Source organism: Chiloscyllium punctatum, chromosome 10 (genome assembly GCF_047496795.1).
Source record: "Chiloscyllium punctatum isolate Juve2018m chromosome 10, sChiPun1.3, whole genome shotgun sequence".
NCBI lineage: Eukaryota > Metazoa > Chordata > Chondrichthyes > Orectolobiformes > Hemiscylliidae > Chiloscyllium > Chiloscyllium punctatum.
In genome coordinates this window covers 6,393,680-6,416,816 of record NC_092748.1, presented here as the reverse complement: position 1 = coordinate 6,416,816, position 23,137 = coordinate 6,393,680, and the positions used below count along the sequence as shown (strand labels likewise).

Here is a 23,137-nt window from a genome sequence, read left to right as displayed (position 1 = left end):
CTATGTTGGGGATTCTGCAGTGTCTCCATGTGCGACTCCTATCAATTCTGGACTACTGACTAACTGACTTGTGAAAAATCCAGACCATCATCTATGTGCAACTTACAGTGTCAAAGGGACCCACACTAATCACCCATCTGCAAAATTATGCACTGTGTGGAATGACCCACAAGCAGCAAAAAGAAAAGCAGAAGTAGAAACAAAAAAAATTAGTAGAGCTCTGGCAATAAGTTTAGGCTCCACTAAAGTTTAACTAACAGCACTCACCTCTCCTACGGGAGCATATCCATTTCACCAGCAGCAGAAATTCAGAGCAAACAGAAGTTTTGTATCATGAAACTTATGTATGGGGAACTACTTAAAATGTGCAATACACTGGCATACCATCATACTGCTGAGTGGATGCTTAACTTAATTGAACTGTTACAAAGGTTGAGCACCTCCATAGCATTTGTGCGTGTCTGTGATAGTTGGGTGGGTGGGTTGGTGATGTGAAGAGCCAACCTCTGTACAGCCAGTTTCAGGCTCACATACTGGATGCAATTGGTAGTGGGCATTGACAAATTAATGAAGCAGGCAAAATGTATTTAAAAAAAGGGAATCTCAACCTTACAAGGAAAAAAAATGAAAGAGGGAAATGTGAAGGCTGAACTCTTGTTTAGAGAGAAACTTTGAAGACTCTTCCAAATTCATTGTTGCAGTTTGATATGATAAATGATTTGATCTATGTTACTGATGAACTGGTCCTGCAGAATTACGTTTTGTTTGGAAGTCTGCCTTCATCTCATTCATAATCTGTTGCAAAACCCACACCTGTGAGTTCTTGAACTTGTCAGCTTGTAATGTGCATTGATGTTTTACCTCATTTCCAAGTAAAGCAGAAACACATGCTTCTGAGGCATCACAAATGGCAGTGAGATCATGGCCCCCTTCCAGGGCTAGCACGACACGGCCTCCAGCCAGACCCATCAGCTGTTTGGTAAGGTAGCCAAAACCTGTGTCAGGAAAGAGGAAATGCAAGAGAAGTCAAAGGTCAGAAGCCTACTTTGACTCTTGGAGAATGATCAAAGTTTTCAAGTATTACATCACATCTGAAATGGCCACCAGGGATTACTGGGACTAAATGTATAATATAAGCCAGGTTTAATTTCAATAAATACAATTTACTATTTCAGCTCATGCCTTTTTGATCTTCTGTTTAATATATGCATTTTTTGTGATAAATGTTTTGAATTTCCTAAAGTGGCATGCCATCTACTTCCTCAGGGCCTCCAAAAAAATGCCCACTTCTCATTTGCTCTGAGGCAAAAGCAGCAAACGGAATATTATAAACAAATATCTCAGAAACGCTTAAGATTTCTACTCATGAAGAAAACTATTAACCATATGGTTTTAAATTCTTACTATTTCAACCCTCAAATTCTAACATACACCCTTTGTTTATGACTTTTCGAACAAAGACTTATTTTACAGCTCAGCCAGTAAACCCATGGCTCCTGTGAAGGATTTAAAGCTCCTTTTGAAGATTAGTGCTGATATGTTCCTTCCCTCCCCTCGGAGCTGGAAAACACAGGTCATTTACTGTCACTAATTTGGTTGTCAAAATCTTAAGGTTAAAAAAAACTGTGCTCTATTTAAACCACCCACTTCAAATAAAACAATTTAATTTGTCATGAAAAAAATCTTACACTTAGCGGAGACTTTGTAACCTCCAAGAGGGGCAGGGTGTCCTTCCACTGCATCAAATCCAGAGGATACAAGTACCATATCAGGGGAAAACTCATTAGCAATGGGCATCACTACTGTCCTGTAAAGAGAAACAAATACCATACTACTTAAACTGTCATAAACAATTACCCATGTTTACGGTGCTCTATTGTTTAAAATAACTGTGTGCCTAATTAAAAAGATCAATAGTGAAGACATTATCAGATTAAGTTTATTTTTGGTTTCAATTTACACTAAAATGCAGAAATTATGATGAAACTTATGCTGACTCTACTACTTCCATATTGAGAAAAGCCTTTTTTTTAAACAAAGTGCTACCTTTATGGCTTTTAACATTAGGAAGAAACTGTTGTTCAATTTAAACTCAAACAGGTTTATTAAACTGAAGTCACTGGACCACTGCAGTGGCGCTAATAGAAGAACATGAACATTTAGCTACGGCAGTCTGAGAATGTAGTTAGCTCTGCTTCGATCCCGATCTGTGCTGCACAGAACAAGTTAAGGATCCTCATACATCGAAGCAAAATGGCTGAATCTATATGTATTATAGGAGACAGGTAGTTATAGTCTGGCTATGATCAGAGAACATATGGAATAAGATGAACAGTCTTTACTTTTGTTCTGGAAGTGAGTTGGGGAAGATTCAAATTTGAGAACTCAACTCAATTAGAATTTCTATCCAAAACTGAAGGACTTTGGAAATGAAAGATCCAGATCTTACAAAAGATCTCACACCAAAACATTCAGATGTTACAGCATAATAATAGATTCTTTGGTTCACCAACTCTGCTTCATTCTGCATAGACAGCTAAGCTGATCTTACTCTCCTGCTTAATGTGCATATATTTTAATTTTTTTCTGACAATTACCCTAGCCCATTTTGTCAGTGCTTAAGATCCTGTTTGAATTTCTGTTTAAAGAAATACTTTCTAACTAATCAATTTAATTATTTTTGTAAAGATCTTCCAGCATCACCCATCATTGCAAATCTGTTCATTATTTAATCCATATCATTCCTAGTGATTACTATTAAGCCTTTATAATCTTGAAGTTTTAAAATGATACAAAATATCCCTAATGCCACCCAAAGTCTTTCAGTCACAGTCATTGATCACTCCTCCTCCAAATTAGTTACCATTTTGAATTAAACACAGGCACACTAAATACTGATTTCAAATGTTATACCATTACACCACCATTACACCTATGGGGTACTGACTGAAAAACTACAGTGTGTATAAAGACAAAGGTAATGACTAACATTACTTCCCAAATGTTGAGAGTTTGAGGATGGTTTAGGTTTTGGGTGGAGTGGCTGGCAATTATACTCTGGAAAACCATCTGAATGTTTTCATATGTGACACCTACAGATTATGGTGAAACCACTTCAAACATACGACTGTTACAGAAACCAATCATCTTCTATGTGCTGGACTTTTCATTAACTGTAATGAAAGAGTGACAAATTCTGACCACCCCATAGGTTTTCCTTCGAGTGGTGCAAGGCATAGATCTAAACCAATTCACAGCTCAACCTATTCACACAACATATTTATTGCTTTAGAACAAAGAGAGGATTGCTGTGCATATATTAAATGGACAGCTCATTTGTTAAATATGTACAATTAAATAGTTTAATGAGCTCATGGACTGAAAGAGTGAATTCTGTTAGCCACTTTGCTCTTAAAAGTACCAAGGATATGTTTCTCAAAGAAAAATGTAGAAACTAACAGGGTACAGGTGAAAAGATATTAACATGGATTGTGTGTTTTTTAAACAAATAGTGCATCTATTGCCTGCCACCGTAATGGAACAGGAAGTTCTTGATGTCATCAAAACATACCTGGAACTGGAAACTAATACTGAGTCTATCCACATGCACACGTGCATTCCTCTCATGACCAAGGAGGTCTTGCCACTCTCACTCCACGTACAGCTCTGCTCAGTGCTCTACTTCCCTACTCTGCTTGGTGCCCTATTCGCCACTCGGTTAGTTACTTCACTGGCATCTCTGCTCCCAACCCCTCACTGTCTCCTTTGCATTCAGGGACAGTGAACAATGAGGCAGCACGGCAGTGAGCGTGATGCAGTGAGGGGTTAGAGCTGGGCAGCAAACAAATAATGATCCCAAGATTTGAATTAATTTTAAAAATGTAAAAGTTACTCATTTTATCACTCTTATTCTTTGATAGAGGTACTTTGCTGCAGTATTGCTGGCAGTGATATTAAAGACAGTGTGACCTCATGGGCTGAGAGTGCACCACCAGCAGATGAAATGACACAAGCATCCGTTTGGTTTGAGATCTAGTCTTGCAGTGTTAAGAGGTTGCTTCCCAATATCATTTGCAAATCGAGATCAAACAGTCACGTTGGAAAAAATACTTTATCAAATGCAGTGTCATTAAGCTACTTGGGTCAGCCACTAACTGACCAAACACTGTGCTGGACAGGACTCAAACAGATATGCTTTAAATTGGAGATTCACAGGACTTCCAAGTAGCTTCTGTTCAAAGTTACATTTTCAATAGATTGTACATGTGTTTCAATGGAAGAAAGAGCAGTTTCTGCAATGCGATATTCTTACAACAGATTGAACTATTGATCCAGGTAAGAAACAAGAAATATATTTGTGAAATCAATGCTATAATAAAGTCAATTTAATCAGACAGTCATGAGCATCAGCCTTATTTAAAACAAATCCCTAAATTCAAGAAGTAGTTCCTTCAACAGGCTATGAACCTTGGCTGAATTGTACAATTACAATCTTCTATGCAACAACAAGTATAAATATTTGGAATGAACACCTCAGATGTAATTTTATGGCATTCAAATATAACTTGCCCATGTCGAAGCCATCACTTCAGAAAATTTAATCAATTCATGAAGAAATGCTAAACCAAGCAACAAAATGACCCATCATTTAAAACAGCTTCAACAACATAATGCAATGTTTGCAAGAAATTCTGTTGGAGGTTGAAGGTGTAATTACACCACCTGCACTGTAATACTAATCTGAAGCAGTTAAATTAGCAGAATCAACAAGTCTATCTTTGTTTAGTGGCAAGTAAACAGTATGCAGACTGATCATGGATAGTGTCCAGAGGATGAACATGAGCCACTGTGAGGCAGGAGCTCAATTAGTCATCCAGTTCTTCCAGTAATAGAAAGAATAGAAAATAAATTTCTGGAATCAATATCTCAATATTGTGTACTAGTTGTAATTCCTTTTACCTTATCATAATTAGATCAAATAAGATTTTTCTAAATCTATGACATTTAAGGAGGCACTGTTCTCTCACTGACTGTATTTACTAGGAAAGGAATCAGAAAGGTAGGCTTCACTTGTGTTAGTGTCACGTGAAGTGCGCCAACGCTTTGTTTTAAAATGATGTGGACCATCCTGCTCAAGTTAGGGAAAAAAACCCAAAAAATTCAGCAAATGTGTTAAAAATTGTATCCCTTTGAAACACAGATTGCACAGAAGGAGCCAGTAGTGAACTCTTTAAACAGATTATAACTTACTTGTGACTTGTCCCTTGAGTTATTTGATCAGTTTCATTTGTGGAACTTCACTTAGCACTTCTTGGAGTTGATTAGAACATAACATGCAAATGTAGAACAAGGGAGTATTTGTAATGTGTTCATAACGAAAACAATGTTAAGGGCAATGGAAAGACTAAAATTTTTTTTAAAAAGCTTCATCGCATAGTTATTGACACGAGCAGTAAAGCAGCAGCAAAAAGGGGGTCACAAACTTGCTCTATGTAACTTCTGGTGTGTGAACTTCACTGGACACATGAAAGAACAAATGGAGTATGGCTCAGAAGAAAGACTATTTAGAACAAAGTTGTTTGCTGATTTGATTTTCGCTGTGAAGAATATTAAAGAAACAAAACATTAAAAACAGAGGTATTACACAAAACCAACCTCATTGCAAGTATTTAAGTGTATTTTGAGCAGTTATTATAAATGTTTCTTTTTCTGATTTGGATAGGAGCTGAGATTTCAGTGCAAAATTATATTCAAGATCACTGAAGGGATTATTGTTTTTTTTAAAACACTGCTGGGTGGTGAAACTAAGATGTTAATATTATTTTGCCCAACAAGTTAACTCGCCTGCTATTCCTAATCTTGAAGTTCATGAATAATGAATAGATAGAAAAATAGAAGATCAAGATAAAGAACATGATCTTCTTTCTGTGCAAAATACTTGCTTAGGTTAGATCTAAATGTTATTTGCTCAGCCCCACAATGTCATTAACTAAGCTACTGTCCTCCACCCACCCTTTTAGGATCTGCCAATCTGTATTTTGTTTAGGAAAAATAGTAAGCCCTAAATTCTGTGCAATTCAATGGTAAATAAAACATAGCAATTAGTTGCTTGTTAATCAATAATTTGAGTGCTGCTGAAAAGAAAGAGACATAAGGTTGAAGCTTTTTGTCTTGCACTCATCAGAACACACACAAGAATGCCAAATTTCAAACAGCAACAATTTATACTGCATGAGAAAGGGGGTTGCAAGATGTAAAGCTTTTGCAGTATGCCTCTTATCAGACAATTTATCAATTGTGCTCAGAATGAATCATATTACTCCACTGGACCAGGTGACAAGTAGATAGCTGTATACTTTTCCATTAGAAGAGTGGTAGGTAAGAAAGAGAAAATAAATTTTAAAAAACACGGGTCAGCAAATTATCACAGACCATTCTTGCCCACGTTTCAACTGATGTACATAAATGGGCTATTCATTCACCTTCATTGTAAAAAATGTACATGGCAAAGGGAAACGTAAAGGAAGGAGCAATTAAAAATATGAGAAGTTTTAAAAATAACTTGGGTGTATTTCATACACATCATTGCTGAAAGGAGTAAATTGGTCACACTAGTCACTGGTAACCTACTAGCAAATGACATTTAACTTTTGAAACTGTGTGCTTTCCAGAACTGTACACTGGCTTCAGTAACTTTAGAATAGCTTTATACCACGCACCTATCTGGTCATGAAAAGGACATATGCTACAGAATGACCATCACTGTTCTATTTGAATCATATGACTAATACCTATTTAAGAGGTTTATAAGCCTATCTGTTGCATCCAACAATCATGGAGAAAGCACTGCAAAAACAATACCATACCGAAGTGTAGGTCTGCTCACTTTAAAAAATATTGAAAAATAAATATTGTACCATTGTGGAATTTCAATTATGAGCTTAGTCCAATCAAAATATTTATACTACAAAATTTATTTCATTGTATATGGCTTTGCATTGAAAGTATATTATTGATCACTTCATTAGCAATACAATTTCTTACCTTTCTCACCCAACATACGTAAAAAGATAATTAATTCCTGCATAGACAAGCATTAAATTGTCACCTCAGTGCAAATCTGTTCATTTACAGGACCACATTGCAATTATAAGTAGGTTGCAATCAACATTTGTCCCAAGCATAGCTGTGCAGTTTATTTTGTTTTTTTGACTAATTTAAGTACTTTGGTTTGATGATAAACATCAACCTTACATGCAAGAATGAAATCCAAGTTTGCAAAAAGCACAACCAGCAAATTAAGTAGCTTTTGGAAGTCCAAAAGCATCAGCAGGAAGTAGTAAAATACCTAGTTCAGTGTCAGACTTTATAGATGCAAGCATCGGATTCTGAAGAAAGAGGATGAGCAAAGAATACTCATGTTTTAAATGTGGGTGTGGCAGAAGATGCCCAAAAATCAGCTGAATGGACAGGAAAACGAGTGGGTTAGATCAAGTGTAGCAGCTCAGGATGAAAGATGACCAAATATGGACTCTGGAAAGTAAAACTCAACAGTCTTGTCCTAGCAACAATTGAAGGAGAAATTGAGAATAAAAACAGAAAAGAAACAAAAGTCAATGAGTGGATAACATTGAGATGTGGACCAGTGGAGACGTAAGACAATATCATTAGTCTCACCAAGGTCAAGGTGAGGATGGATGCATACAGTTGCAAAGCCAGCTCCCACCTGTAGTTAAACAAGCTTTATCCAGTCACTTAAGTTTGGTATATAAAGCAGACACTTCAATGTTCATGACATTGTTAGACCATAAAATATAGGAACAGGAGTAAGCTTTTCAGCCCCTTGAGCCTACTCCGCCATTCAATAAGATCATGGCTGAAAAGCCTGTCCTAATGTCCACTTTCCTGCCTTTCCCCTGTAATCCTTGATTCCGGTACTGATCAAGAATTCATCTATCCTAACACTGTCCCTTAGCTCTCTGTGGCAAGGAGTTTTAGGGATTCACGACCCTTTCCATATCAGTCTTACATTAACACCCCTTTATTCTTCTCATAACTTAGTACCTCACAAAAGGCTTTCTGGAAGTCCAAGCAAATCTTGTGGTTCCCTTCTATCCACTCTGATTGAGACTTCTGTTAAAAAAAACTCTTAATAAATTATTCAGACAATATTTCCCTTTCGGGTAGCCATTCCTAATTATTTTAAGATTTTACAAATGTGCTGTTACTTCCTTAATAGTTGGATCCAATATTTTTTCAACAAATGTTATGCTTATCGGCCTACAGTTACCTGCATTTTGTCTCCCTCCCTTTTTGCATACGGGTGTTAAACTAATCCTCCACTTTTCTAATTCTTCAGTACTTCTCCAGAATCCAAGGATTTTTGGAAAATTACATCCAATGCATGTACTACCTCTGTAGCTACTTTGAATTTGGTATCCTAGGATGTAAGTCAATAGGGCTAGTGAGCTTATCTGCTGTTAGCTTCATTATTTTGTCTGATACAATTTCTCTGGTGATAATAATGATACTTAAGCATCTCTGTATTCTTCAGTCTTAACAGATATTTGAAGTACTTTCCACCATGAAGACTAATGCAAAATATCTGTTTAACTCTATTACCATTTCCTTGTAGCCCATAGCTATCTCCCTAGATCAATTTTCTAAGCAGCTTATGTTCACATGGTGCTGTTATTTTTGTTATCAACTTTTACTACAGATTAAAATAGTATATTTTTCCTCTCACTGGCCACCAACTCTAAAATTAAAGATGTTTTGCATCAATGATATATACTATTATTTAAGATCTAGTCATCAGGGTCTTTTTTTGCCTTCCCCAAACTACCTGCTAACTTAGAGGTTACACACAATCTGTACTGGTCTCTGGTAAGCTGCTAGCAGCCATCACAGCAGTTCTTAGGGAGAGGGGAGGCAAAAAGCAGTGTCATTGGAAGAATTTATGTCTGGAGATTAATTTGTTCTTTTCCTGTGGTGAAGAAACTGTGGCAATTAACTTGTGTGTGCCTTAAGTCCTTCCAGAGTGGAGGCAGAAATATCTGTAATAGCTAATGATTTACCATGTACTGATGAGTGTGGTCATGGAGGAGCTCTATTCAAAAGTCCAATCATAATTTATTTCCTTTTGTCAAAAACCAGCAATGGAGTGGGCATACCTTTTCAGCACAATTTGAAGAATGCAAGTGGTGCATGGTGCCATGACAGCACACAAATTTTCAAATACCTTTCAGGCACCACACGTCAGCTTAGTACTATACTGGAATCAAAATGCAATGCCAGATGTGTGAAAATAAATAAATGAGCTTGCACATCTTTGCCTGGTATCCTGGCAGGGGTCTTCTGTATCAACTGTATTGCCACAAGCAGCGCAAAACAAAATGTGCCTACTGGGAGACAAGTGCTATCTACTGCCTCTGGTCAGCAGAAAACTAAATAAAATGTGAATGAGGATACCATGTTATGAACTAGGCCAGACCACTCAAAACATTCTTAAACAGGCAGCCCAGACAATAACTTTGCAGTTTGTTTTGTTAAGTGTACAGTGAAAATTACCTGAAGTTAGCTAGGTTTTAAAACAGACAAACATCTATTCACAAAATTACACAATGAAACACAAAGAACAGAAGAAAAAACAGTAAAAATAGAACAAGTGCTTATAGGATGAAGTTAGAAGGACAGAAGGAGAGAGAGAAAGAGAGCGAGAGCGCGAGAGAGAGCGAGAGAAAGCGAGAGAGAGCGAGAGAGAGAGAGGGCGAGAGAGGGCGAGAGAGGGCGAGAGAGGGCGAGAGAGGGCGAGAGAGAGCGAGAGAGAGCGAGAGAGAGCGAGAGAGAGCGAGAGAGAGCGAGAGAGAGCGAGAGAGAGCGAGAGAGAGCGAGAGAGAGCGAGAGAGAGCGAGAGAGACTGTTTCCACACAGCTGAACTCCTAGCTAGTTCTGGACTGAACTGCTCAAACTTAATGTTTACTTCCAGAGCGGATAACTCCCCTTTCATTACATAGGTCACTTCTAAAACATGACCACTGTGGCTTGAAGTCTCATCTGTTTACATATAAACAAAAAGGCTTCTCAATACTCTTTCATCTCTGTACCAAACCAGTCTAATCAAAACCGGGAGCTGTTTACAACCCCTCTGAAAACAAAGACACAGTATCCTTGAGAAAAGGAACAATTTTTTGAAGCTTTGTGACAGTAAGAATATTAGAGGGTTTGAGAAGATTTGTAGCTCAGGTTGAGGTTCTGAATGTAGGTCTGCTCGCTGAGCCAGAAGGTTCATTTTCAGATGTTTCGGCACCATACTAGGTAATATCTTCAGTGGGCCTCAGGCGAAGCACTGCTGATGATTCCTGCTTTCTATTTATATATTATACCACTCTCACTAGTATCCTTACATACAGATAAGGAAGTACACCACTTCAACTGGGACAACACATCCATCCTAGGATGAACCAAACAGAGACAAGCAGACATGCACAAAAATTCCTAGAAGTGGGGCATTCCAATCGGAACTCTATCAATAAACACATTGACTTGGACTCCATTTACCACCCCCTGAGAAAAAGAACAGGAAATGACATCACCGTAGGATATGACATCACCACAGTAAATGACATCACCAACCCAAGGAAACCCAAACATATAAATATAAAGCAGGAAACACCAGCAGTGCTTTGTCTGGAGGCTCACTGAAGATGTTACCTAGTATGGTGATGAAATGTCTGAAAATGAACCTTCCAACTCAGTGAGCAAACCTACATCCAGGACAATAAGAATATTTGTATTGTCTGAACTACTCTGGAGAAACCCTGCACAACTACTTAGAATGAGTGTTAAGATTTGTCGTATTGAAATGGCAAAGGTGGGTGGGTTAATGTTGACAGAAATCAATGAAAGGTGAACAACCTGAAACATTAACTGATTCTCTCTTTAAAAATCTGCATCACCTGTTGAATATTCGCAGCATTTGATTTTAACTTAAAAATTGTGCATGCTTGCATAATGTATAGACTTGTGCAGTATAACAACTGCCTGCTACAGAGACAAGTAAATTGTTTCATTGCTTACAATTTAACTGCTCTCTTTGCAAAACGACAATTTTAAGGCTTATCCTTTTATGCCATCTTCACCAAGCAAGCAATGCTGTCACACGAATTGTGCTGTGGCATGAATTGGAGATTCAATTATTCCTTTGGCAACCAATTCTATTTTGGACTCATGAAATTCCTGCCTATTGCTTTGAATCCAGGTCAGACTGATTTTTCTCAGCATTTACTCACAGATGTACTTTTTCTGCTTAAGGAATGATGTGCTGTTGTTAACAATCTTTTCTCATGAAGAATTTTAACTCAAAGCACACCAGTGGCACTAACTACACATTGCTTGCTGCATTATTGAGAATTATTTTCTGACCTCGTGTTAACAACGTAGTATATGAATTATAGTGTTGGTACGATATCAAGTACGTAGATTACACTATAGGTGGTGCAGAAGAGATTTGAAAGGATGTTGCCTGTGTTGGATTGATTGAAGATCGGCTAGGGTAGTTTTCCTCAGACCAGAGAGATGGCTGAGGTAAAAAAAGTACCTAGCAAACATTGATAGAGTAAATAGAAGGACACATTTTATTTACTGAGGGCTCAATAACCAAGAGGCATAGTTTAAAGTTAAGAAGCTGGAGGTTCAGAGAAAATGAGTAGAAAAGTGTTTTTATGCAGAGGGCAGCGGATCTGTTTATGCCTAAAAATGATGGTAGAAGTGAGAACCCTCAGGATACTTAAGAACTGTTTAGGTGAAAATGTGAAATGCCATAGTGTACAAGGTTTCGAACCAAGTGCTGAAAAATGGGATTAGAATAGATGGATGTTTGATGACCAGCACACACAAGATGGACCAAAGGACTTCTTTCAATGCTGTAAAACTCTGACTTTATATTTCACATGCAGAGAGTTGTCCAATCCAGACAGAAAGAACATGTCTATACATAGCACCTTTTTTCAACTAAACAAAAGCTTTAGGTGCAGCTATTGTCTTGTGCATTCCCCACCGCAATGCCTTTATTAATAAGAATTGACTTGTCGGATTTGAACTTAAACAAAAGCTGGAAGTTAAATGTTCCCTGGTGCATTCTCCATAGCAAAACCTCAACCAGAATCTATTTGCCAATCAATCTGCAAATTCTCACAAAGCACAAGTTGTTGTTCTCTTTGAGATTTAGTATTCTTGGAATCCTGTCTTTATTTGTGAAGAAGAACAGCTTCAGCAGCATATCTCTTTTTTTCAGCAGTGCTTAATGTTCCTGGCATACTGGCATTTAGTCATTGATCATGGTGCTATATACAGAAGTATAAATTTAATAAAAGCAAACTGCTGGTACTTAATTTTTCATCCATTTTCATGACAATAATGTTTATATTCTGAATGTTTTCCACTCAGCACTATAAGGGTTAAACCATGTATCTTTAAGCACCATCGAGCGTAAAGTACTTCTGATTCCCCACAAACTTCAAAGACCTTGCATTTGGCATTTCCAAGACTGGTTTGAATTAAGTTCAATTCTACACTCTACTTCCAAGTTCATGGTGAAACTGAGTGCCTTCTGGATTTCATTATGTCCAATTATCTTATCTTTTTTCATCTTAGGCTTGATCCCCAGCAAATGCAACGTGGCATTCTATAGGTCTAAATAACAAGGTGCTGCCTTGAAGGCATCTATTGTCTCTAGAGACCTGCAAACTGCTGAATATATGACCTGTTGCAATTTCTTCCTAAGCCTGTGCGTGCTATAAATTCTACACTTCAAAGCATTATTTTGCTAGAAATTGGTGAAACAACTTGCAGAAAAAAAAGTTAGCTGAAATATGTTAACTTCAAATCTCCAAAATACATGGCATCACCCTAGAAACTTGGCAACAGATTAAAAACTCCATTAGAATCACTTTTAGCCTACACAATTTGTAAATGAGGCTATAAAAATCTTGCATTTTTTTCATGAACAATTGCATTAACATGTTCTGAATTGTTATCTGAACACTGGCTTGGAGGTTTTCAAAGCAGATGTTTGCAAATATTCGTGGACTAAGTAGTCTGCAAAATATCTGGTTAGTAAAACAATGCTAAACACAGTGTTAACCTAACTCAAACTAAGGCAAACAATTTCCATCAGTAATTTATACACTTGGATGATTCATGTACTCCAGAAAGCTATTTATAGTGAAGACGGATATGCAATATTATTAGAGAGATGAAACAAAGCCTGAAGCTGATCTGTGTAGATGCAACAAGATTTACTGCAGCTGACCTTAGCAGCCCAAGCAACGAGTGGAAATCACTGAGGGTTGATGCTTTCATATTATTAGAGTTGTGCACATTTGGATATTGAGTGAAGTCAGGGTTAGGTTTGGCAGTATTGCCTCCTTGCCCATAAATTAAAAAATAAACCATGATAGCCATTGCTAAAGGCTGTTTACACAAATATAATGGCATCTACAGTGACAATGGATGACACTGTGCCCATGGAACTGCGCCCCAACACTTTCAGGGATAATGAAAAATAGAAACTTGGTGGGAAGAGTTGAAAATATTTAACACACAAGAGAAGATTAAAAGGGAAAGGTGAGCTGCCAGAATGCTATGTTTGCTCAATTGGAATTACTACCTTTTCTGGACAAACATCTTTAATTCTCATTAAAACCCCAACATTACTGACAAACCTTAAATGTATATTTTCACAGTCACTTGCTGAATAGATCCTGCTTATACTGCTCTTGGTTTTCCCCAGGTACAGTAATGCTGTTAGATAACAAAGGTGCAAATGTTTCCACGAGCAAAGTATATTCCATTCCCTTTACCGCAAGCCATTTTGCTTGGCAGTAAGACTTGGGTGCCCTGAACATTTAAAGCTTATATACTATAAAAACTTCTCACATTTCAAGATTTGTAAATACGAATGTAACTGCAAGCATTAACAATTTTACATCCTTTGTACTTCTCTAGCTAGTCTCATACCCTTAAGACAAATGTAGCTAGCTTCATTTTCATTTAAATACACAAGAGATAGGTGGAAGTTTGCATCTGTTCACCTCTTTTTCGGCTGAAAGAGAATTGACCAATTAAACAATAAATCTTGTTAATTGCAAACAAATGTTTTGATTACAACTTTGTGAAGAACTCTGGAACATTTTTATCCACAGTTAAGGTGCTATATAAGTTAATAAGAACATTAAAAATAGCAACAAGTCTAGGCCATTCAGTCCTTTGAGCCTAGTTCTACACTCAGTAAGATCATTCACCTTTACTCCCTATTCCTGTGTCTCTTAAGTCCTGTCCTATCTAAACATCTGTTAATCTCTACCTTGACATTACATAACCACTCATTAGCCACTGCTTGGACCAAATACATGTCCAAAAGCTCCCACTAATCTTTGTTCCCTAACTACACTTTCTTTTAGCCAGGAGAGATAGCCTTGTAGCATTGTCTTTCTTTGTGCAGAAGAGAGAGATTGGGGAGGAATTTTGTCCTCTTTTGTGACAAGAATGCTGGGAAAATAAAGAAAGAATGAAAAAATTAGAATCTTAATTTTTGACCAAAGGTTTTGAGATTTTGCCCTTAAGCCTAAATGGTGATATCAGAATCTTGTTATTGAGTAGAGACTACCTTACTCAATACATTTTGTATCTTATTAGTTAAACCAACTCACCTTACTTATATGCCACTTCTAATTCTCCTCTCTTCCCCGACTGAAACTAAATGGCACAATTTCCCAAATTGTAAGACAAAGTTGGGACCTGGTGGCTACAACTCACGATTGCTTTTCCTTGCGAATATCCAACCATGTCTTCAGCACAATATCTCTGGATGCTCTGGGAGAAAGTGAGGACTGTAGATGCTGGAGATTAGAATTGAAAAATGTAGCACTGGAAAAGCACAGCAGCTCAGGCAGCATCTGAGGAGCAGCAGAGTCGATGTTTCGGGGCATAAGCCCTTTATCGGCCCTTCCTAATGAAGGGCTTATGCCCGAAACTTCAACTCTCCTGCACCTCAGATGCTGCCTGACCTGCTGTGCTATTTGACTCTGCATGCTCTGGGACACCATCCTCCTCAACTCTTCATTCATATATGTCAGCAGCAACAAAACACCAGCCTCATCATATCATCATGCGTGTTCTCAGACCAACACTTGAGATCTTCAACACTACTTTGGAGATCAGAGATACCTACAACGTGTCTGCCTACCTACTTGTTTTCCTACAACTAAATTGCTTTGAGCACAGGGACACACGCTTTTCATGCATCTGTATAGGATGCAACTTATGGCTCTTAGATTGCTTGTTAGTGCTCACTCACTGTGTTTAATTGGAAACAGCTGTCCTCTGTCTACTTCACAGCGCTTTCTTAGTGCACACTCTCTGACTTTAGGACAGGCTTATGAGAGGCCAGCCTGTGTGGCTCACGAAGCTTGTCATGCTGGGAAGAACTGAACAGTCAATCCATCAGATAGGCATTGGACTAACTGCCATATGGCACTGTGCTACCTCAACATAGGATGGAATCTCATAAAAGTGACACATTCTATGGCATGATTTGTGGTAGAATCAATGAAGGGTCCAGCAAGGCCTGTCTTGTCACTGGGAGCAATTTGCTGCATTTTTCATGCACTTGCTGAGTGTTGAGGGGGTTTCTCATTAGGTAGTGGCAATTCACTAATTAAGGGGCATTTTAGCTTGTTGCACGCTTTATTAACTGCACGACTTGCTTCATTACTATTCATCTTCCCATCTAACCAAAGACAGTGAACAAGCTAGAAGTTGAGAATTCTCAAATGGATACTTGGTGACTTCAGCTTGCTGCGGACTTATTTAGCACCAAACAGCATCTCAGGGCACCAACCATGGCCACCAGCTGCTTGCACCCTGTGTTCACTGACACTGGCATCTGACATTTGCCAACCCCTCAGATTATCATGGCAATCCTCAGATCCATGTGCAAGATGCTCAGGAAGCACAGCCTCGCATTGTAGGACACACAGGCAACTAGCACTGAAAGGTTGCTGCAAGGACACCTCGCATTGCAGGAACAGGCACTCAGCCAAGCTGCATCTCACGGCTGCTCACTTAGTCCCTCCCTGTTAGCTCAGAGTATTCCTGCCTTGCCGTGCTGTGCCAATTAGTGAAGTCACATATCCAGGCAGCTCACCTTGCTGCTCAGCAGTCCTCAGTCATGGGATATACATCTTGTTCTATGTTAGAATGTTACATCAGTCTCACACCTCCACTATGTGCCAGCAGCTCATACAGCAAACACATGGCACATGCAGCAAGTGGGCAGTTACGCCTCAAACGTTTCAGGGGAATAGTCTTCACCATAGTCCATGAAGGCACCATTAGGGCAACCTCCCATACCAGTCCAGGGGTTGGCCATGGTCAGGCATCCAACTGGGGTGCTTGTGGTAACAAGGACTGTGCCTCCGCAGTCCAGAGAATGGGTCACAGTCTTGGGGTTCTATAGCAGTCAGACAGGGTATAGGTGGTAGTGGGAGTGGAGCTGCAGCTAATACAGCTCGATAGATGTACTGCCAGTAAGGGCTAGGAGTGTTTCTTGTCCAGGGTCATCTAATTAGGTCATTGTAGGGGGTGGGCCAAAATCAGTCCATTGGATTTGTCCACGTAAGGGGAAAAAAAAGGAAAAGGGGCACAGGCATAGTGGCCCTGCTACAAAAAGGAGACTCAATAACTTTCTTTCAGATTGGGACTGCAGACTAAAGGGGAAGGCTAGAATTACAACTGAGAATTGTGGGCTACCATATTAGTAAAAGCAGGGGGTTTAGATATGGTAAAACAAAGAAAGATGACTACCCCGGCACTGTTATCTCATATGCTAGCGTCTGCGGGGCAAAGGTGGACTGATGCAGCTCACGTAGGTGGCTTGGCGGGGACCTCCAAGAGGTCCAAAGCCCACGGGGTTCATGTGAAAGTTCGCTTGGCGAGGTGGAGGGGGGGGTGAAATGTCTGGATGTTCAGAGCCTCATTAGCAGGTGGCTGGAAGTCACTGGTAGAAGAAAAACGCTACCACCTACCATATCATTCTGGAATTTCATGGTTCTCTGGACTTGTTTATCCGATAAGAGCAGAAGACAAGAACCAGGAGCAGGAGCAGGGCCATCTGACCGTTTGAGCACACTCCACCATTCAATAAGATCATGGCTGATCTTTCCATGGTCCCAGCTCCACTTACCCGCCCTCCCACCGTAACCCTTAATTCCTTTACTCTTCAAAAATTATCTATCTTAGCTTTAAAAACATTCAGTGAGGAAGCCTCCACTATTTCACTGGGAATTCCACAGATTCACAACCCTTTGGGTGAAGAAGTTCTTCCTCCATTCAATCCTAAATCTGCTTCCCCTAATTTTAGGCTATGCCCTCCTGTTCTGGTTTCAGGGCTTTTGCCCGAAACATCGATTTTCCTGCTCCTCAGATGCTGCCTGACCTGCTGTGCTTTTCCAGCACCACTCTAATCTAAAATCTGGTTTCCAGCATCTGCAGTCCTCACTTCTGCCATCAGTGGAAGCAACCACTCGTCTATTTTATCTATTCCCTTCATAATTTAATATGTTTCTCTGAGATCCCCCCTCATTCTTCTAAATTCCAATGAATATAATCCCAGTCCACTCAGTCTCTCCTCATAAACCAATCCTCTCGACTCTGGAATCAACCTAATGAATCTCCTCTCCACCTCCTCTAGTGCTAGTACATCCTTTCTCCAGTAAGGAGACCAAAACTGCTTGCAGTACTCCAGGTGTGGCTTCACCAGCACCCTGTACTAGCTTTCACCCTAACAGGAACATAGGGTCATAGAACATACAGCATGGAAACAGACCCTTCAGTCCAACCAGTCCATGCTGAACATAATCCCAAACTAGTCCCATCTGCCTACTCCTGGCCCATATCCCTCCAAACCTTTTCTATTCATGTACTTACGCAAATGTTTTTTAAACGTTGTATTTGTACTCATATTCACCACTTCCTCAGAAAGTTCATTCCACAAACGAAACACTGAAAAGAATTTGCCTCCATGTCCTTTTTAAATCACTTGTTTCCTTCCTAAAAAGATTTCCATTGCTGTGAAGTTCTTCCTACAAATGGCTGCTCCCAATCCAATTTCTGTTCCTGTCCCTATCATTTTAAAATCTGCTCACCCCAATTCATAATCTTTACTTCTAGGCCATCTTTGTCCTTTTCTATAACTTCCTCAAATCTTACTGAGTTACAATCAATATCATTAAAGTGTTCTTCCATTGACACTTATTGCAGAACCTTCTACATGCTGGCTAAAAATCTCTCCCAGATACATTTCAAGAATTCTGCACCCTGTCCAGATTTTTTACACTTTGTCTATCTCAGTTAATATTGGGAAAGTCAAAATTCCCTACTATTGTTCACCTATTATTTTGATACTTCTGAGATCTGCACAATCTTTCTATCTCTGTTTGAAACAGTTTGTCAGTCTTTAGTACACGCTCAGAAATGTGATAGTCATCTTTTAGTTTTTAAATTTGACCCATATAGTCTAAACAGTCATGTCTTCTAATATATAATTCCTCCTTATTGTAGTAATTGACACAGTGGTTAGCACTGCTGCCTCACAGCGCCAGAGACCCGGGTTCAATTCCCGCCTCAGGCGACTGACTGTGTGGAGTTTGCACGTTCTCCCCGTGTCTGCGTGGGTTTCCTCCGGGTGCTCCGGTTTCCTCCCACACTCCAAAGATGTGCAGGTCAGGTAAATTGGCCATGCTAAATTGCCCGTAGTGTTAGGTAAGGGGTAGATGAAGATGTAGGGGTATGGGTGGGTTACGCTTCGGCGGGGCGGTGTGGACTTGTTGGGCCGAAGGGCCTGTTTCCACACTGTAAGTAATCTAATCTAAGTAATCTAATCTAATCTAATCATTGATCAATACTGCAACACACTTACTTTTTTACACATTCCCCCACCCTCCATCCCAATCTCACACAAGCATACTAATTCTGGAATACTGAGCTGTTTGTCCTGTCCCTCCCTGAACCACGTCGCCACGATTGCAGGTTTTGGGACAAGCCTATTCCACATTCTTCAAACAAATTGTAATAAAGTCACATGGACTGATCCTTTCTTGGGGCAAGGGAGACTATGACCAGTCAGGGTGTTGCTGCCACAGTTGATTCTCGTCCAGGGGTTTAGCACGCTCAGTCAGACAGTTGGTCCCATTAGAGTCCAGGGATCCTTGAAGTCCAGTGATTGTGTCGTGACCATTCCTGCGAGTTTGGGGATTACAGTTGTTCAATCAGAGTGTTGTGGCAACATCAATCCAGGGTCTGGACTGTGGTCTGTTGAGTTTGTCTTGTAAATCAGTTAGTCGGGTGGACTTCAGTCAGTCCTTGGGTTTTGCTCTACAGTGGTCAGGGGACAGTCTTTGTTGCACTGAGGTGATGGGGGCAACCTAGATTGAAGGATGGGTCCTCAGACAATAAGGAGAGGACTGGGTGTTGGGACTTTTCACGGTCACACTTTTCACAAGTCCCAATCACTATGGCCTCCACTTGGGGAGGTTATAGGGCCATCATGGACATGGGAATTTCCAAAGTCGTGGGATTAGAGGGTGACGTGTGTATGTTTTTGTAAAATAAAGGGGCTCAATGGAAACAAAGGGAGGCTGAGTGGTTGAAGGGGCCAAAGACATAGCAACACAAAACAAAACATGAAGAATCAAGTGAAACTAATGTAATACAGGTAAAAGCTGCAAGTCATTCACAGGAAGATGAAGCTAAAACATTGCCATTTTGGTTTGAAAGTTACCAGCACAATAACTGCACAAAATGGCTGATGCCACATACAAAGCAGGTAGAATAAATTTCTGTTGTTTCCTTCAGGGCCGAAGTAAATTTCCTGGATTGAAAGCCTTGCTGGGACAACTGCATTTATTGTGTCACCACTGATTCAGTAAAGTCACCCATATGGTTTCAATTTTACTTCAGCAGTAAGACATTATTTGTCCAGAAATGCACGTTCAAAATCTTAACCTCAAGCAATCAGGAGCATCACATTGTGTACATTAATTCCTTCCCTGCCATGTCAGCACAGCAACTGTAATCAGCCAAGGGCACTTAAAAGCAGAACCTGAAGTTCCTATTTACCAACACGTCCCATAGTTAGTACTGGATGACAAAGCTCCGAAGTGGTCACACACTCAGACTGAAATGTAAGTATGCAAGTAAATGGTCTGTGAGGTGGAAGGGAGCGATTGCTTTGTTTTTATTTTGGGTTGGGAGACCTGATGTCTTAATGGTAGCTTAGGGGCAGAATTCTACTCCTGATGTAGCACTTAAACTTTGTGAATAGTACAATTCAACAATGTCACATAGTTCAGAGCTTTGTATGCAGGCATGACCATGACCTCCTTAGAAAGCATCCATATGACACTGTGTAAAGGCCCATAACAAGATACTTCATTAAAACAGATGACAGCACTGAGGAGTCTTGGTGAATATTGAAAGTGCATTTTCTAGATGGGACATGCTGCAGATACAGAATGTCTGAGGTGCAGGTGTTTATGGATGTGATACCAATCAAGTGATGTGTTTTGTTCTGAATGTTGTTAAACCTTCTGAGTGCCATTGGAGCTGCACTCATCAGGCAAACTGGGAGTATTCCAACACACTCATGACTTGTAGGTAGTGAACAGTCAATGGGCAGAAAGGACTTGAGTTACTCACTGCAGGATTCCGACCCTCTGGCCTGCTCTTGTAAGCCACAGTATTTGTATAGCTTGTTCAGTTTAGTTTCTGGTCAATGATAGCCTCCATGATGCTGGTAGTAGGGTGTCAGTGACAGTAATGCTATTGAATGTCAAGATGTAATGGTTAAATTCCCACTTGTTAGATACGAACATCACCTGGCACTTGTGTGATGTGAATGTTACTTGCCATTTGTCAGCCTAATTCGGAGTACTATCCAGACCTTGCTGCATTTGCATCTGGACTGCTTCAGTATCCAAGGAGTCATGAATAGTGCTGAACATTGTGTGGTCATCAACAATCATCCCCATTTCTGAGCTTATGAGGGACAAATTTTCATTGAGTCAGTAGCTAAAGATGATTGGACCTAGAACCTGGTCCTGGGGATCTCCTACAGCTGTGTCCTAGAACTGAGACGATTGATGTCCAAAAACCACAGTCACCTCCTTTATGCCAGCTATAAATGCAACCAGTAGAGAATGTTTCTCTGATTTCCACTGATTCCAGTTTTTCTAAGGCTCCTTCCTGCTGGACTAGGTCAAAAGCAGCCCGGAGGTCAAGGCCATTCACTTTCAGCAGAGGCAATAGAGGTAGTGGGTGACCCCAGTGAGTGAACAGGAAACGAAGAGGGCTGGAAAAGGTAATAGTTCGGGAGGGTGAGGTGGATGGGAGCCATTGAATGGAAATTATGCAACACTGCAAGTTGTAATCCATGAGCTTTGGTGAAATGAGTGCACCATGGCAGAGTTAGAATGAGATGTGGCCCTGTAAACACAAGGTAATAAAAAGAAGATGGTACTTACTCTTGCAGAGTTCTGCATATTACTGACATTTTTCCTGCACTCCTGGGCAACCAGCTTTACCTTGAACTGTTCTGGGCTGCTATCTGGGTCCAGGTCTGACTTTGTCTGGTGGCATGGCCGCCTGTGGTGGTCAGCTAGAAAATGGACAGCCCTCCTCTCCACCACCTCAACCACCAGCATCTCCAGGTGTCTGCCTATAAAGCAGGGTGTGATCCTTCCTTTTTGAGCCACACGGTCGAGCAACTCAGTGTAAACACTGGAATGTTATAGCAGTGGCGACCACTTACACCTCTCCCTCTGTATGATTCCAAAGAAGGGCTTTGAAGAGCTCGGTTGCATAATTAATGAGGTGACGAGCAGATCACTGAATGTAGAAAGTTACTTATGGTGATCTGGCACCATGAATCTCTCAAAACACATGAAATGCAAATGGGAAAACTCAGTGCACACTGTCCATATTTTTCAACTTGCACTCAAAAAGTCAAACGCAACAATGCCAAAACTCAAAAATGATCACAATCATTTATAAATTGCTGTAATTTTTCCAGATTTGGTGTTCCTGCATTTGACCTGAAGAGTGCAATCAAACAACTTTGTAAAATGCCTTTCTTTTGGCTACCTTCTTAGAAATTTTGTATGTTTCAATAAAATCAACTTCAAATCTTCTAAACTCCAAAGAATATAAATTTAGGTTATTTAAACAGTCTGGTGAACTTCTTTTGCATTTCTTCTAAGGCAGGTATATGCTTCCTTAGGTAACGAAATCAAAACTGTGCACAGTACTCCTGGTGTGACTCAGCAAGGAGAAAGTGAGGACTGCAGATGCTGGAGACAGAATCAATAAGTGTGGTGCTGGAAAAGCACAACCAGTCAGGCAGCATCCGAGGAGCAGGAGAATCGATGTCTCGAGCATATGAAGAGCTTATGCTCGAAATGTCGACTCTCCTGCTCCTCAGATGCTGCGTGACCGGCTGTGCTTTATCAGCACCACACTTTGTGACTCAGCAAGGTCCTATCAATGAGGCTTATTTACTCTTATACTCAATTGCTTTGTAATAAATACAGAGAAAGTGAGGACTGCAGATGCTGGAGATCAGAGCTGAAAAATGTGTTGCTGGAAAAGCGCAGCAGGTCAGGCAGCATCCAAGGAACAGGAGAATCGACGTTTCGAGCATAAGCCCTTCAGGAATGAGGAAGGTGTGCCAAGCAGGCTAAGATAAAAGGTAGGGAGGAGGGAGTTGGGGGAGGGGTGTTGGGAATGTGATAGGTGGAAGGAGGTTAAGGTGAGGGTGATAGGCCAGAGAGGGGGTGGGGGCGGAGAGGTCGGGAAGAAGATTGCAGGTTAGGAAGGTGGTGCTTTTCTTTTTGCAGGTCAAAATAAATAAATACACCAACTGCCACCTTCGTTGCTCGCTGAAGCTGCATATTCACTTCTGTGATTCACATACAAGGATACTCATGTCCTCTGACTACTAACGTTTCACTGTACCTCACCATACAAATATTCCACTTTTCTATGTTTCCTGCCAAAGTGGAAAACATTACATTTCTCCACA

At 40.1% G+C, this 23,137-nt stretch overlaps 1 protein-coding gene across 11 annotated transcripts in view; it reads right to left on the bottom strand.

The window, feature by feature from the left end:
- The window catches only part of hdac4 (histone deacetylase 4), a 497,199-nt gene that overhangs the window by 18,388 nt on the left and 455,674 nt on the right, over positions 1-23,137 (bottom strand). For all 11 annotated transcript variants that reach the window (XM_072578375.1, XM_072578377.1, XM_072578374.1 and 8 more), the window contains 2 exons: positions 1,689-1,807; positions 862-995 (listed from right to left, as the gene is read on the bottom strand). In XM_072578375.1, the coding sequence (XP_072434476.1) occupies positions 862-995; positions 1,689-1,807 (253 nt within the window). The remainder of the gene's footprint in view (positions 1-861; positions 996-1,688; positions 1,808-23,137) is intronic.